At 41.8% G+C, this 14,934-nt stretch overlaps 1 protein-coding gene across 1 annotated transcript; it reads left to right on the top strand.

Annotated features, from left to right (window-relative positions):
* Window positions 1–9,002: 9,002 nt before the first annotated feature.
* Window positions 9,003–12,290, top strand: LOC141440766 (uncharacterized). The gene has a single exon (XM_074105315.1). It carries the CDS (start codon window positions 9,003–9,005, stop codon window positions 12,288–12,290), a length of 3,288 nt encoding a protein of 1,095 aa, XP_073961416.1.
* Window positions 12,291–14,934: the final 2,644 nt, after the last annotated feature.

Raw genomic sequence — 14,934 nt, 5'->3', positions numbered from 1 at the left:
TAGAGGCCTAAGATGGGATACCTCAAGTGCCAATAATTTCACCGGCTGTCTTACTCTCCACGCCGAAACACAACAGTGCAAGCACTGCTGCTTCACGGCAGTATTAGCGAGCAAGATGGTGGTAGCAATCCGGGCGGACCTTGCACAAGGTCCTACCACCTGCAAAATGTTTGTGCTTAGTGAGATTTCTATTTAATTAAAACTCGTAAGACCAGAGTCGACATTGATACTGCAATGAAAATTGTTAAAATATAGGTATACTTACCTACAATATATCATTCATTATATTATTATTCAATATATTATTATTATTCATTTTATTTTGTTCATTTTTGTTTGATATCTGTAGCAGTTGTCAAAACCTTACTTAACCTATAGATCTCCATAAGAAGACAATTGAAAAATCTCAAAAAAATTTACTGTCTTGCGCGGGAAAAACAAGATTAACAAAAATTATGACAAACAATTAAGACTTTCAAAAATGATGCTACTCAAACGCGCACATGATATCCGAGGACACAGACTCGCGTAGACATCCTCGTAAAAAAAAATAGATATCATGGGACACTTGACACCAATTGACCTAGTCCCAAACTAAGCAAAGCTTGTACTATGGACACTAGGCAACGGATAAACATACTTATATAGATAAATACAAACTTAAATACATATTAAACATCGAAGACCCGAGAACAAACATTCGTATTATTCATACAAATATCTGCCCCGGCCGGGATTCGAACCCGGGACCTTAAGCTTCGTAGTCAGGTTCTCTAACCACTTGGCCATCCGGTCGTCAAAATAAATAAAGCGAGCTACACATGAATATTACGTTACTGTTAACAATGTACCTACGGGTACGTATTATAATGTATAATAAATTTAAAATACATATCGGTTGAAATACATACAGTTGAAGTACCGAAAATTATAAAATATAATGCATCAAAATATATAAAGTTAATTGATATAAGTTCTAAAAGCATAAGCTTGAAATGCATAGTGGTCAAAATATATAATGGTTACCTACAACGCATAATGGTTCTTAGTCATATGGCACAAAATGCATATTTTCATAAAGTATACGTTCAAAATCTATACAGTATGTTTTCTATAATGGTTGAAATACATACTAGACACTGAATTTTCACAAAGAAAAATACATATATTACAATTGGTCATAGTTGAACCTAACACGCTCCTCCTCGCTACGCTCGTCGTCGCACCTAAAGTTTCTATTCTATTTATGATCTGACTTTAGTTTAAAATGCAAGGTCTTGTTAGACAATACCGATTCCGATCAGTCGGTATCTTATAGGTTAGGTTAGGTTAGAGTTTTGTCCAGGCGCGAAGCGCCTTAACTACCCTGAATAGGTTGTCTTACAGTCCTTAATTTTTCAGAATTTAACATGTAAATACAATGTGAATAGACTGGAGATGATGATGAACCTAGGCATTATATAGTATGTATTTTGACCATTATGAAAAACGTACTATAGGAATTTTAATTGTTATTTCTTTCAACTATTATATATTCTGAACATATACATTGTGAACTTAGTCATTTTAATTTTATGTATTTCGACCAGTATGAAAAACGTGCTTTATGAATTTTGATTAATATTTATTTTAACCATTATATTTTTCAATTTTCGGTATTTCAACTGTATGTATTTCAACCGATATATATTTTAAATTTATACATTATAATACGTACCCTGTACCTACGGGTAATCATTTACTTCGGAAGTGCATGGTCGAGCAATCTGGCATCTTATCAGTGAACTACTCCAGTTGCCTACTTTTGCCGCTCATTATGTTGCACTCATATAGTCCATATCTAACTATGATCTATGATGCTAAACTTTGTGATCAGTCTGCAATGATTCACTTGACGATTTCACAACAAGATAACTGTCAGAGATGACCGAATGTTTTTTTACATGGGAACATTAAGGAATAAAGAACTGCTTAAATATTTTATAATCTATGTAATTGTTATCGTTTCTTTTTATACTATATTATGTTTGTTGAAATAAAGATTCCTAGGTTAATTTTTGAATTTTAGGTGGTCAACTTTTCAAATCATTTCTATCGATATAGGTAGGTACCATCAGCCAAATAAGTGGTCTACAAGTTCCTATCAAATGAATTTGTCGCTAAAGTCGAACCTTCAAGTCGACAGACAACGTCTATTGGCATTATTGTTTTATGAAATGCAAACGATTATCAACTTTAGGGTGGTAGACCACATATTTGGCTGGTGGTACCAGATAGAAATCTTTTAACTTATAGTTCGAAACAACGAAAAGATGTTGGTTTCTTTGGCTCATTTTAGGGTCTAATAGTATATATTAGTAATAGTATCTAACAAGCATGAAGCAGTGAGGTTGTCGTTTCAGATCACTTTTGTGTAGGATTAGTTAACACTTATTTTTAATTTTGCGGTAAGTTTAATTTTTATAACACCTAATAACTGTTACGCGTCTGCTTATTCGAGCCAATAAAATAACTTTCCATCAAATAAAGCTTAATAAAATCGGCAGCCAATTTTCCGTATTTGCCGGAAGCTTTTCTATCAGAGCAACTTGTGATTGTGATTACAATAGATTGAATATAACCATGTAAACAATTTATAATGTAGTTCTATATCTCCGAATAAATCCTCGCCATAATACCCATAATACCAGAGGGAATGATACTGGCACGCGTCAAAGATTAGCCATTTGTGTGATAAAATAGGTACAAACATCGCAGATGTTCGCAAGTAGGTTACGCGCAAGAAGGAACTACAATCCTCGTATAGAGGTCGCGTGTCTTAAATTTAGCAACACATACATTTAGCGGGAAAATTGGTATATTTTACGATCTTTGGTTATATTTACAATGTTGTTTATAAGTCTATTAATTTTTCATCAGATCTGCGCAATCACCGAGGGATAATTATTTATGTTTATATAGGATCGGGATTAGTAAAATCATAGTCATGTGGAAATATTAGGCCGAAAGAGAATCCATCAGTCTCTTGGAGATGCATCGCGCATTAGTAGGTACAGTGGCGAAAACTGAATCGCGTACTAGGTTAGAGCCTTTCCATAGTCAATTTCACAATAATTCTCTCACTGACGTCTGGAATGTTAACTGTGTATATTACACAAACTTGTGATAAGGTTCCTCCTTTGTACGTTTATCGTACTCCTGCCGAGTGTGCAAAATTGTGGTTGAGTGATTTTCATAAAACTGTAATTGGGGTTACTATTAATGTATCCACCAAGTGGCTGCATGATGACTTTAAATTACTGATGTGCAAGTTACAGAAAGTTTCCAAAAAGTTGAGAATCTTCTTTGAAATTTCTGGATATTTTCACATGAAATATAGGATATTTAAATTTAAGAAACGGAAAGTTTCAATCCCCATACAAAATTGTGAGAAGTTTCCGAAATTTTCCTCTATGAAAAAATCCGCAATTTAGGAAAGTTTCCTTTGGCACATCAGTACTTTATATACAGTTCAGTTGTGGGTAACTATTTGTACTTAGTTTTATACTTTTATTTCTTTATCTATACCCATATCCACAAAGATCAGCGCTTTATACACTTGACGCATTAAATGCGTCCAAAAACTGGTTCATGTTGATGACGCCGACGCACGCGCGTTCTGTTTTCACTCTCATTTGTTTTGATGTGGCGATTTGTTTTGCTCAAGCAACACGGGAAGTCAACAAAACATTTTAATTAAATAAACGTACTTTATTTACTTATGTACGTTCATCTAGTAATTACGGAGCACGAAACTCGGGAATAGGCTGGCATTAATTCAAGGTTCTGTGAAAATTTGCGTCTGTCTTTGGCAAATGGCAGACAGCGCGGTCACCAGACGATGGCGTGGACGTCAAACTTTGTCACCACTTTGTCACTGACGCAATTATAAATGTACCTCTATTGATGCTGTATATGAGACCTGCGCGGCTTGTTACAGATGTCGTTTCTAAATGAAATATAAACTATTGTCTGCTTTAACGGACGAATATACATTTTCTATGGGATGTAGGCTGCAGTTATCTAATATTTAATGAGCTCCTGATACCTTGAAGTCTTAGCTGTGATAGCTTTCCTTTTAAATTTGTTACAATATGGGTACATAGGTGTGAACTCACCGTGCAGATATGTGAACAAATTTTCAACCCAATCAATTGAGTAGTGTCGTAGCAAAACTGGCTGTGACAGACAGACAGAGAGAGATACGCGCGAGTGATATACACGGTAGTTTTCAATCGGTGATCACTGATCAGGAGTTGATAATACTAATCTAATAACAGCTAAAATTTAATTCAACAGGCGAAGTCTTAAGCAATTAGCTTATCAATCAATTAATTCTCTTTTTAAAACCAATAACTACCGGAGACATGGTCATCCTACATCAATTGAAGTGAAATAGATATCTGCAGGAAATTTCCCGTAAGCTGCCGTAAGTCGTAGATTTTACGTCAAATATTCACGATTTTGACAAGGACAACTTTTACTCATTTCAAGTATATTTAAAAAAGCTCTAAATAAAAAAAATAGTAGGGTGACAAAAAAGTGAAGTTAAAAGTTATTTTCGAAATAAAAAATAAAAAAAGAAAAAGTCTGCGGATTCATCTCAGTGTGACTTAATTGAGACCGCTACCATTTCTGAATAAGAGAAATTGGTACCTACGGATCACCGATCGAAATATAATAATAATATATAATAATAATAATCATTTATTCAAACATAAGGTTGTACAAACATTAAAGGACAAAAATGTTTCTGTTAGCAGTGAAAAGTTAAACAATTTGCACAAATTAAGTTGTTATAAGCTCTGACCTCTAAACTAAGCAAAAGCCTGTATCTTGGAGCATCAGCGTTCGACGCGAATTCGGCTGCTTGAATTATATTACTTAGATAATTTTATGCGCCAGACTAAAACTAAAAATATGAATAGGTATAGCAACTTTGTATGTTCATGTTCGTATGCATATAATGTATGTGCGTGCGTGCGTGCGTGCGTGTGTGTGTGTGTGTGTGTGTGTGTGTGTGCGTGTACGTGTGCGTGTGTGCGTGTACGTGTGCGTGAGTGTGCGCGTGTGTGTGTGTGTGTGAGAGTGTGTACGCGCGTGTGTGCGTGCGTATATATGTGTTCATCTGTATATAGGGAATCATGCCGTTCTTAGTAAGCTACAGACATCATCATCATCATCCCAGCCCCTATACGTCCCAGTATATATGCCTTCTATCAGACTGACTTATTATTTATTCGTGGTTGGTAAAATTGATTCAGTGTCGTCATAATTAAGTTTTTGTAGCCAATTTGAAACTTTATTTTTAACTTCGAATTTGACCAATGGATAAATGTTTAGGATTAGATTAATAGTGTTATAAATCATCGAACTGGATACGTAATATTGTCGGTTAGAAAATTTTGTTTTATGAGGAACTATAGTGCATACTTTACTAGTGTATCTTTTGGCGGGGTCAACGGGTGGCATCTGAGAATGCTTTCGAAGGATTAGGCGAAGCACAAATAACTGTCGAACTGTCAGTACTTTTGCAATTGTATAAAGTTCTTTAGTTGGGAATTTTTTCTTTTTATTGTACATGACCTTTAGCACAGCTCTTTGCGCTCTCTCAATCTTTAGGAAGGAAGTTTTTGCGGCGCAGCCCCAGGCAGGCACGCAGTAGGTTAGCACTGACGCACAGAGCGCAGAGTAAACTGTGCGAAGAGTATCGACATCAGCTGACTGTCGAAGAGTTTTAAAGATGTGAATGAGGCGCCTAACTCTTGAAGTAAGCATATCAATTTGGGGATACCAGTTCAGATTACTATCTATAAAAACCCCTAGATATTTAATATGTTGAATGTGAGATATTGGCTGGCAACTGCAGTTGCTAGCGTTGCAATTAGAGTGGACGATGATTTTGTAATTAGACGGGGGTTGGGTATTATTTTTGATTGAGAAAGGGATTGTTGGCGACTGGCTGCGGTATGACCTTTTTTATAACTATACTTTTTGACACTTGCTTTTTTAATATGTTTTTACGTTCATTGTCAGTTGTGATTTGTTTGCCCGATCTGTCGGTTCAATACATAATATTGTCCTTTAATCCTATTAAATAACCTATCATTTAACCCGTGTTTCCATCAATCTTCCCATTACTTTCCATACAGTCCACCACTAGCTATCATTTTGGTCCATTCTCACCGTAAAAATATCATCCAGCGAAAATCATCTGTCATATTTTTTTCCACGTAAGTTCATTGTAGAATTATAGATCCCGTTTCGTGTAGAATACATTATTTACATTCGTTTCATACGTATTCACTATGGTCGAAACACGGAGTAAGACAAAGACAGATCCCGCAACTACGGAATCCGAGCGGGTGCAACGCGATCGCCGCGAGCGGTCACCGCGCGGCACCCGGCCGGGTTCAACCACAACCGACGTCGGTGCTTCGGCATTGCCTGATAGAACGAGCATACCCACGGTGGGCAACGCCCCTGGTAGCGCGGCACAACCTGGCCCCGCCGCCGATCGCCCAAATGCTCCTTCTACCTCACGCAACGACGGAAATACCCAAGCACCAACCGCTTCTAGCGTCCACAGTAAGCAATCTCGCAGCGAGCGCACACAATCATCGCGTTCGTCGGCGACCGTCCGTGCTCAGAAATTGGCGTTAGAAGCAGACGCTATGCGGCGCCAGGTGGAGCGCGAGCGTGAACTCGCGCGACAACAGGCGGATCGCGAGCGTCAACAAGCGGAGCGCGAGTTCGAACTCGCGCGTCAACAAGCTGTGCTCGCACGTCAGCAAGCAGAGCGCGAGCGCGAGCTTGCCCGCCTGGAGTCCGAGGCGGAGCAAACGGAGCTTCAAGCAAAACTCGCCGCTTTGGAAGCATCAGATAAGTCAGCTTGTAGTCGTAATTCGTATTTTTCCGATCACAATGTAGAGAAGCGCACCTCCACGTGGGTTTCAGAACAAAATGTCAACGTGACCACGGCAAACCGAGTAGACATGCCTGGTAAGGCGCCGACTGTCACCTTGAGTAATCCTCAAGGACCCTATTCACAGCCGGCCGCCCCTACCAACACGGTATCGTTCTATATGCCCGATGTCAACCGCGAAAACCACTCTAAACCCACACATACGTGTAGCCTTCTTAATAATAAATACGACACAATGACACAACAGCTATCTGAACGTTCTTCTTCCGACCCTATAACAAAACTATCTCAAGCTATTAACGCTCTTTCCAACAAGCCAAAGAAACCCGAACTTATCACATTCTCGGGTGAAGTCAGCCAGTGGATGGCGTTCAAAAGTAGCTACGAGAGAACTAAATCTGTTTTCTCTCCTTCAGAGAATTTAGATCGCTTGAACAACGCAGTCCGCGGTCAAGCGTACCAGTCCGTCGCGTCGCTCATGTGGACTTCCGGCGACCCCGACGACATCGTGAAGGCCTTGGAACAGACTTACGCTCGACCGGAGCTCCTCGTGGCCCGCGAGGTCACCGAGCTGCGCAACAGTCCTAAGCTAAGTTCTCCACAGGATTTAAATAGTCTAGCTAATAAACTACGTAATTTCGTTACGACTCTCAAGTTGCTTAATCAACACGAGTACTTGTCTTCCCCGGAGCTTTTTCGGTGTATTTTGGTGAAGTTAAGCGAGCACACCAGAGCCCGCTTCACGGATTTCGCCTCCATTCACGTACCAGAGGAACAAAATATTACAAAACTCGAATTACTGTCACAATTTCTCTTATCTGAGGCAGATAAACAATTAAAATATAATTTTGTTGCTGACAGTACAGTTAAGGCGTCATCTCAACCGATGCACCTGAATTTACCTCGAACAAATAATTCCAAATTTCAATTCAAAAAGGAAGCGGTACACGCTACGGTATCCAATGGCAAAATATTTGAGCGCTGTACATTTTGTAAACAAGGGCCTCACGACATAAAAGCCTGCAAAGGTTTTTTAGGGCTTTCCACTGACGATAGATGGCGCTGGGTACGAGAGTCAAAAATTTGTTACCGGTGCCTTAAGGCCAATCCGCATACATGGAACAACTGCCGAGCGAAACGTTGTGGAGTTGACGGATGTTCAAGACGTCACAATGCACTTCTCCACGGCACGCAGACCGCCGACACCCATGCTAGCGCGACATCAAGTGGACAATGCAACATGACACAAGCGTCCTCTGTCGATTCGTCTAGTTCAGTCAACATTAATAATGTTGGCGCCGCAACCAAACACCCCGACAAAATTGCGAATACTTCTGATTGTCTAATTAACGCTACAGGATCCTTGCCGTCGACCTTGCGCCCCCGTGGCCTGCTGAAGGTAGTCCCGATTGTACTCGAGGGTCCCGACGGCGACTTCGAGACAACAGCGCTTCTCGACGAGGGCAGCACGGCGACACTGATCGACGGCGAGGTTGCTGCACGCATTGGCGCGAATCCCACCTGTCAGGAGCGTCTTCGCATCGAAGGTGTTAGTGGTATGAGCAAGGAACTTGACGTGAGTTATGTTGACTTCTATATTCGCGGCCGTGGCCATGCCGATCGTTACTTAATTAAACACGCTCGGGCTATTAAGCCCCTAGGGCTTCGAGCACAAAATCCTGACACGATAAATCTCACGGATTATAGTCACCTGTCTGGTTTAACTGACGTACTTTCGTATTGTACTGACGTGTCTCCTACAGTTCTTATTGGCGCACCAGACTGGCATTTATCTTTAAGTCGCGAAGTTCGTAGCGGAAATAAGAACGAACCCGTCGCCTCTAGAACCTTGTTAGGTTGGGTACTCCATGGTGCATTTTCTCTCTCATCAAAGCCACTCGAATTCATAAATCACGTTTCGGATGACTTGGACAGCCTCATAAAAAGTCAATATGACATTGATGCTCTAGGCATCACGAAAAAGTGTCCCCGTCCAAACGACGAAGACCAACGAGCAGTAGATATCATCGAATCCTCAATGCATCAGCTCGACGACGGTCATTTTGAAGTTGGTCTGCCATGGAAGAAAGATTTGCCGAAAATCGTACCCGACAGTTACCCTCAGGCGCTATCTCGCTTCAAAACACTCGAACGACAGATGTCAAAAGACCCAACTTTTGCTACAGCTTTTCAAAAGTTCATAGATGATGTAATTGACAAAGGCTACGCCGAGGAGTGCGACCCAGACACTTACCACCAGCGTCTTCCGCAAAACGCTTCTTGCGTCAACACAGACGGCTCAATTCGTTGGTACCTGCCTATCTTCGGTGTCTTGCATCCTCAGAAGAAGAAGCTCAGAGCAGTCCACGACGCGGCTGCAGCAACGAAAGGCTTAAGCCTCAATAGCCTCCTTTTACAAGGACCTGACCTCTTGTGCTCACTTCTCGACATCTTGTTCCGCTTTAGAGAAGGTGCCGTTGCTCTAAATGGTGACATCAAGGAAATGTTTCCCCAGGTCAAAATCATCCCAAGAGACAGGGATGCGCAACGTTTTCTCTGGCGCAGTAAGAATGGCATCCTTAGAGAGTACCGCATGTCATCCATGATCTTTGGCGCCGTATGTAGTCCCTTTATAGCGCTCTATATAAAAAACAAAAACGCAAAAATGCTAGAGCCCAGCTACCCTACCGCTTGTAAGGCTATCATCGAAGACCATTACATGGACGACTACCTCGGAAGTTACCCGAGTATCGCTGACGCAGCACAGCTAGCCGCTGATGTTATCACGGTGCACAAAGCCGGCGGTTTCGAGATGCGCGCGTGGACTTCAAATCACCAGGAGGCGCTTTCATTTGTGCCTAAGGAATTTCGAAGTGTTTCCACATCTGACGTTTCCCTGCCTCTCAGTAGTGAAGTTGGCGTATTAGGCGTTAAGTGGAATCCAGGCCAGGATTTACTAAGGTTTCGCACCGTGCCCCAGATACCGACTGACATTCTTACCAAACGCAACCTATTGTCAAGCGTCATGAAGGTCTATGACCCTCTCGGCCTCCTGATGCCAGTCGTCATCTGGGGCCGCATTTTGATCCAGAAGTTATGGCGGTCAGGCGTTAATTGGGACATGCCCCTACCCGAAGTCTATGTCAGCGAGTGCCAGGACTGGTTCGAACAGTTGCGGATTGCGGCCAATATTAAAATTCCTCGCTGGTATATGACAAGGGCAGACGTGTCGGATGTTCAGCTACACGTTGTGGCCGATGGTGGCGAGCAAGCTTACGCCTGCGCGGCTTATTGGCGTTTTAGGTACAGCGACAACTCCGTGTCCACGGCACTGATTGGTAGCAAGGCTCGCGTCTCGCCATTGAAACCCCTGTCGATTCCTCGTTTAGAATTACAAGCCGCTCTTATAGCGTCGCGTTTTGCACAAACAATTTTACAAGCTCATCGATTCGAGCCCTCCAAAACCACTTTTTGGATTGACTCAACCACAGTCCTCAAGTGGATTCGGAGCGATGCTCGCGTGTTTAAACCGTTCGTAGCGCACAGGTTGGGAGAGATCCTGGAAACTACCAACCCTTCTGATTGGAGGTGGGTCCCGACCTCTCTCAACGTTGCCGACGATGCGACAAAGCCAAAAAAATTAAATTTGACTGCTTCTCATCGATGGTTCACCGGCCCACTATTCCTAGCGGAGCCATCATGCACTTGGCCGACCGAGTGCGTAACCGATGAGGAACCGAACTCCCCAGACCCAGAGTTGAAATCAGACGTGGTGGTTCTGTTCCTCACCACACAATCCTCGACTTTAGTACCGAACCCGACGCGTTTTAGCTCTTGGCTGCGATTGTTACGCGCCACCGCCCGCGTTCTTCAGGGCGCACGACTATTTCGGCTAAAACTGTCTCGGCCAATAGATCCAAATTCTAAATTGCACATGGACGGCACCACATCTCCTCACCAACTGCACACTGTAGACATATTGGAAGCGGAGAAGCTGGTTGTTCATCTGGCACAGGTAGAGAGTTTCCCTGAGGATTTATCAGCCTTGCAATCTTCAAAGCCAGTGCCCAATAATAGTCGCCTTAAGAAACTCGCACCAGTCCTAGACAGAGACGGTTTGTTAAGACTAGACTCACGTATAAGGTCTGCCCCCGGAGTAAACGACAACATGAAGTCACCAATCATCCTCGACGGCCGTCATTATGTCACCCGACTCTTAATCTCGCATGAACACGTTAAAGCGTCACATCACTTCAACGAGCTCGTCCTAAATGAACTCCGCCAGAGATTCTGGATCCTGAGAGCGAGAAGTACAATCCGTGGCATAGCAAGCTCCTGCGTACGTTGCCGAAGGTGGAAGAAGAAACCTATCCAACCACAGACTGGAGACTTACCACTAGAACGTCTGGACCATCACAAAAGGCCGTTCACTCACGTCGGGCTCGACTATTTTGGCCCTATTTTGGTAACAATATATCGACGCAAAGAAAAGCGCTACGTCGCATTGTATACATGCCTAACAACCAGAGCATTACATTTAGAAGTTGTCAATTCTCTCTCATCTGACGCAGCCATAATGAGCCTCAGACGCTTCATCGCGCGCCGAGGATCCCCCACCACCATATTTTCCGATAACGGGACAAACTTTGTTGGCGCCTCGCGCGAGCTACGCTGTCTACATGACGACTCTGTGAGGGAATACGCCACCAACCACAAAATTGTCTGGCGCTTCATCCCACCTGCATCTCCATTCATGGGTGGCGCATGGGAAAGGCTCGTACGGACAGTGAAAACAGCTCTAGGATCCTGCCTCACAAACCAAACGATAAAGGAAGACGTCCTGATAACGCTCCTTCTTGAGGCAGAAGCGATCATCAACTCGAGACCACTTACCTACATTTCATCCTCTCCAGATTCCCCCGAAGCCATAACACCATTTCATTTCATCCTGGGCTCCTCATCAGTCGTACCGTGGACCTCATCATTGACCGACGCAGACTTATTACGACGCTGCGACTGGCGACGAACATTGCGACTCGCAGACAAATTTTGGGCCAGATGGTTACACGAATACCTCCCAACGCTCAGACCCAGAGGACCCACAAACAATATTGTGAATCTTGGCGAGGGTGATGTGGTGCTGATCGCCGACTCTAACCTCCCTCGTGGGCTTTGGCCACTAGGAAGGGTAGCGAAGGTTTACTTAGGACCTGACGGAGCGGTCCGCGTAGCAGACGTCTGCACTAGAGGCGGCACGCTGCGCCGACCGGCCCGAAAACTTATTTTACTGGAAGCCGCACCTCAGTCAGTAGCCACCAGCTCTTAGTGTTTCACTGGGGTTCCGGTATGTTGGCGACTGGCTGCGGTATGACCTTTTTTATAACTATACTTTTTGACACTTGCTTTTTTAATATGTTTTTACGTTCATTGTCAGTTGTGATTTGTTTGCCCGATCTGTCGGTTCAATACATAATATTGTCCTTTAATCCTATTAAATAACCTATCATTTAACCCGTGTTTCCATCAATCTTCCCATTACTTTCCATACAGTCCACCACTAGCTATCAGGGATAAAGTGAGTTTTGGTTAAATTTAGCGTCAGAAGGTTTTGTGACAGCCAACTACTAATTATGCGCAAACTGCTCTCAGCAAGCAACTTCACTTCCACCCAATCGGATCCATCTATAACAAGTGCTGTGTCATCTGCATACGTAAAGATTTTGCAGTTTGGAATTTTAATATCGCACAATTGATTTATGAAAACCAAAAATAACGTAGGTCCGAGAATCGACCCCTGCGGGACGCCATATTCTATGCAAGCTTCGTCACTTTGGGTTCCTTGTATAGTAACTCTTTGAAACGATTTGTTAAGTAATCGCTAAAAATTTTGTGTGCAATGCCTCGGACTCCCACATCATGCAGTTTAGACAACAGAAGTGGAATATGGACAGTGTCGAATGCCTTTCTTAGGTCAAGAAATACACCGACACATTTTTACCCTTATCTAAATACTGGATATATGAGTGGTTAGGTCAATAACCGCATCTTCGGTGGAGATACCCGAACGGAAGCCATACTGATACTTGGACAAAACCTTATTTTTATTAAGAAAAGTAGTAAGACGCCTGTTTAGAATTTTTCTAAAATTTTAGACAAAGTAGTTAAAACTGAAATTGGCCTATAGTTAGAGATGATACGTTTGTCACCACTTTTGTGTATTGGATGGACTAGTGCTTTTTTAAAGGCATTTGGGAAAACACCCGAGGAGAGAGAAATACTGCAGATATGTTTTATTATAGGAATCAGTGTATTGCGGTTGGCTTTAAGTATTATCGGCGAGATAGAATCAATACCAGTGGCTGAGTCAGTGCGCAATCCTAAGATAATAGATTCAATTTCCTCTATGTCAGTATCAAACAAAACCATTGAGTTAGGGGTATAAGTAGCCTTAAGATATGGTTTAAGATTGGCCGCGTTACTGGGTATTTCCGAAGCGAGATTTTTACCAATTTCAGCCAAGAATTTATTTACCGAATTGAGTGAAGTTTTAGTGTCGTCAGTTAAGTTGAGTAGCTCAAGGGGAGGACTATGGGGTTTTTCAGTGTTGGTGATGCTCTTAATAACTTTCCACGTAGATTTGGGATTGTTTTTTGATTTCAGTAGCTCATTTTTTTCATATGAAATTTTTAATTTACGTAAAAGACTATTACAAAAGTTCCGGTAGCGCAAGTATGTAGTTTTAACAATTAGGTTATCAGGAGCGTCACCAGCTTTTTTATGGAGTCGATCTCTATTCCGTATACAACGCAGCAACCCAGGGGTGATCCAAGGCTTCATAGTCCTGTTTTTCCTAGGTATTTCAATCGTCCTAGTGTGATGCGATATGATAGACGAAAGGATTGAAGTAAAAGTGTCAGCGGCTAGGTTCGCATCCTCTGTTTGTAAGATAACAGAAAAATCCGTACTATCTATATCATGTTGTATATTTTTGTAGTCCGTTATTGATTTAAATTTTTTAACCATAATAGAATTATTTTTAATTGAAATACCTAGAAGAGTTGGTAGGTGATCGGTAATATAAGATTTTATAACGAGCGTAGTTGACATAAGCTTTGATTTTAGCAAAACATGATCAATACTTTTGTTTAGTCTGGTAGGAAAGAAATGAGTGGGAGATAGAGCATGAGTGGCATTTAGGGTTAAATAATCATCTGAGAAGTGGTCATTATTAAGAGGTTTGATATCAATATTGAGGTCTCCCATTAGAGCAATGTTACTGATGTGATTTAAGTTCGTTAGACAACCATCTAGACTTTCGAGAAATGCTTCAAATTGGTCTCTATGAGAGTAAGATGGAGATCTATAGATTGCTACTATTGTTATTTTATTATCAATTGTACACGTGAGACAGTCGGCATACTTAAATTTGGGTTCGGCAACGACATGTGGGAGAGAAGATTTAACATAAATAATTATTCCCGAATTTTGGTTATGATGAATAGTAGTGGAGTACGAGGTGTATCCATCTAAAAGTGGTGTGATCGGGTTTTTTTGAAGCCAACACTCGGTTAGAACGAGTATATGGCAAATAACCTTTATTTCAGATAGCAGAACCCTAAGCTCATCAAAGTTTCGATTTACTGATCGAATGTTAAGGTGTAGGACATTAAGATTATTATTACAAGGATCATTCAAAAGAGCACTACATTCGTCAGGATCACAATTGAAGGAGTTGGAGCAATAAAGAGTATCCAGTTCAGAGTTAATTTTAATTAGGGAAGTCATTTTTAAAGCTATGTATTACTAACAACAGGACAATAAGGGATGAAAGTCTTAATATTGAGACTGGCAGTATAGATTCAAGGGGACCTACGAAGTTCCATAGTGGGTATAGTGTCGAGTATTTGAGTGCGCGAGGCAGTGATAGAGGGTGATTTAGTGGCATTTGTTGGTGTGGAGAGGATGTGTAT

This window comes from Choristoneura fumiferana, chromosome Z, assembly GCF_025370935.1.
Source record: "Choristoneura fumiferana chromosome Z, NRCan_CFum_1, whole genome shotgun sequence".
Taxonomy (NCBI): Eukaryota; Metazoa; Arthropoda; class Insecta; order Lepidoptera; family Tortricidae; genus Choristoneura; species Choristoneura fumiferana.
The sequence above is the reverse complement of the archived record's forward strand: the minus strand, read 5'-3'. Positions and strand labels throughout refer to the sequence as shown.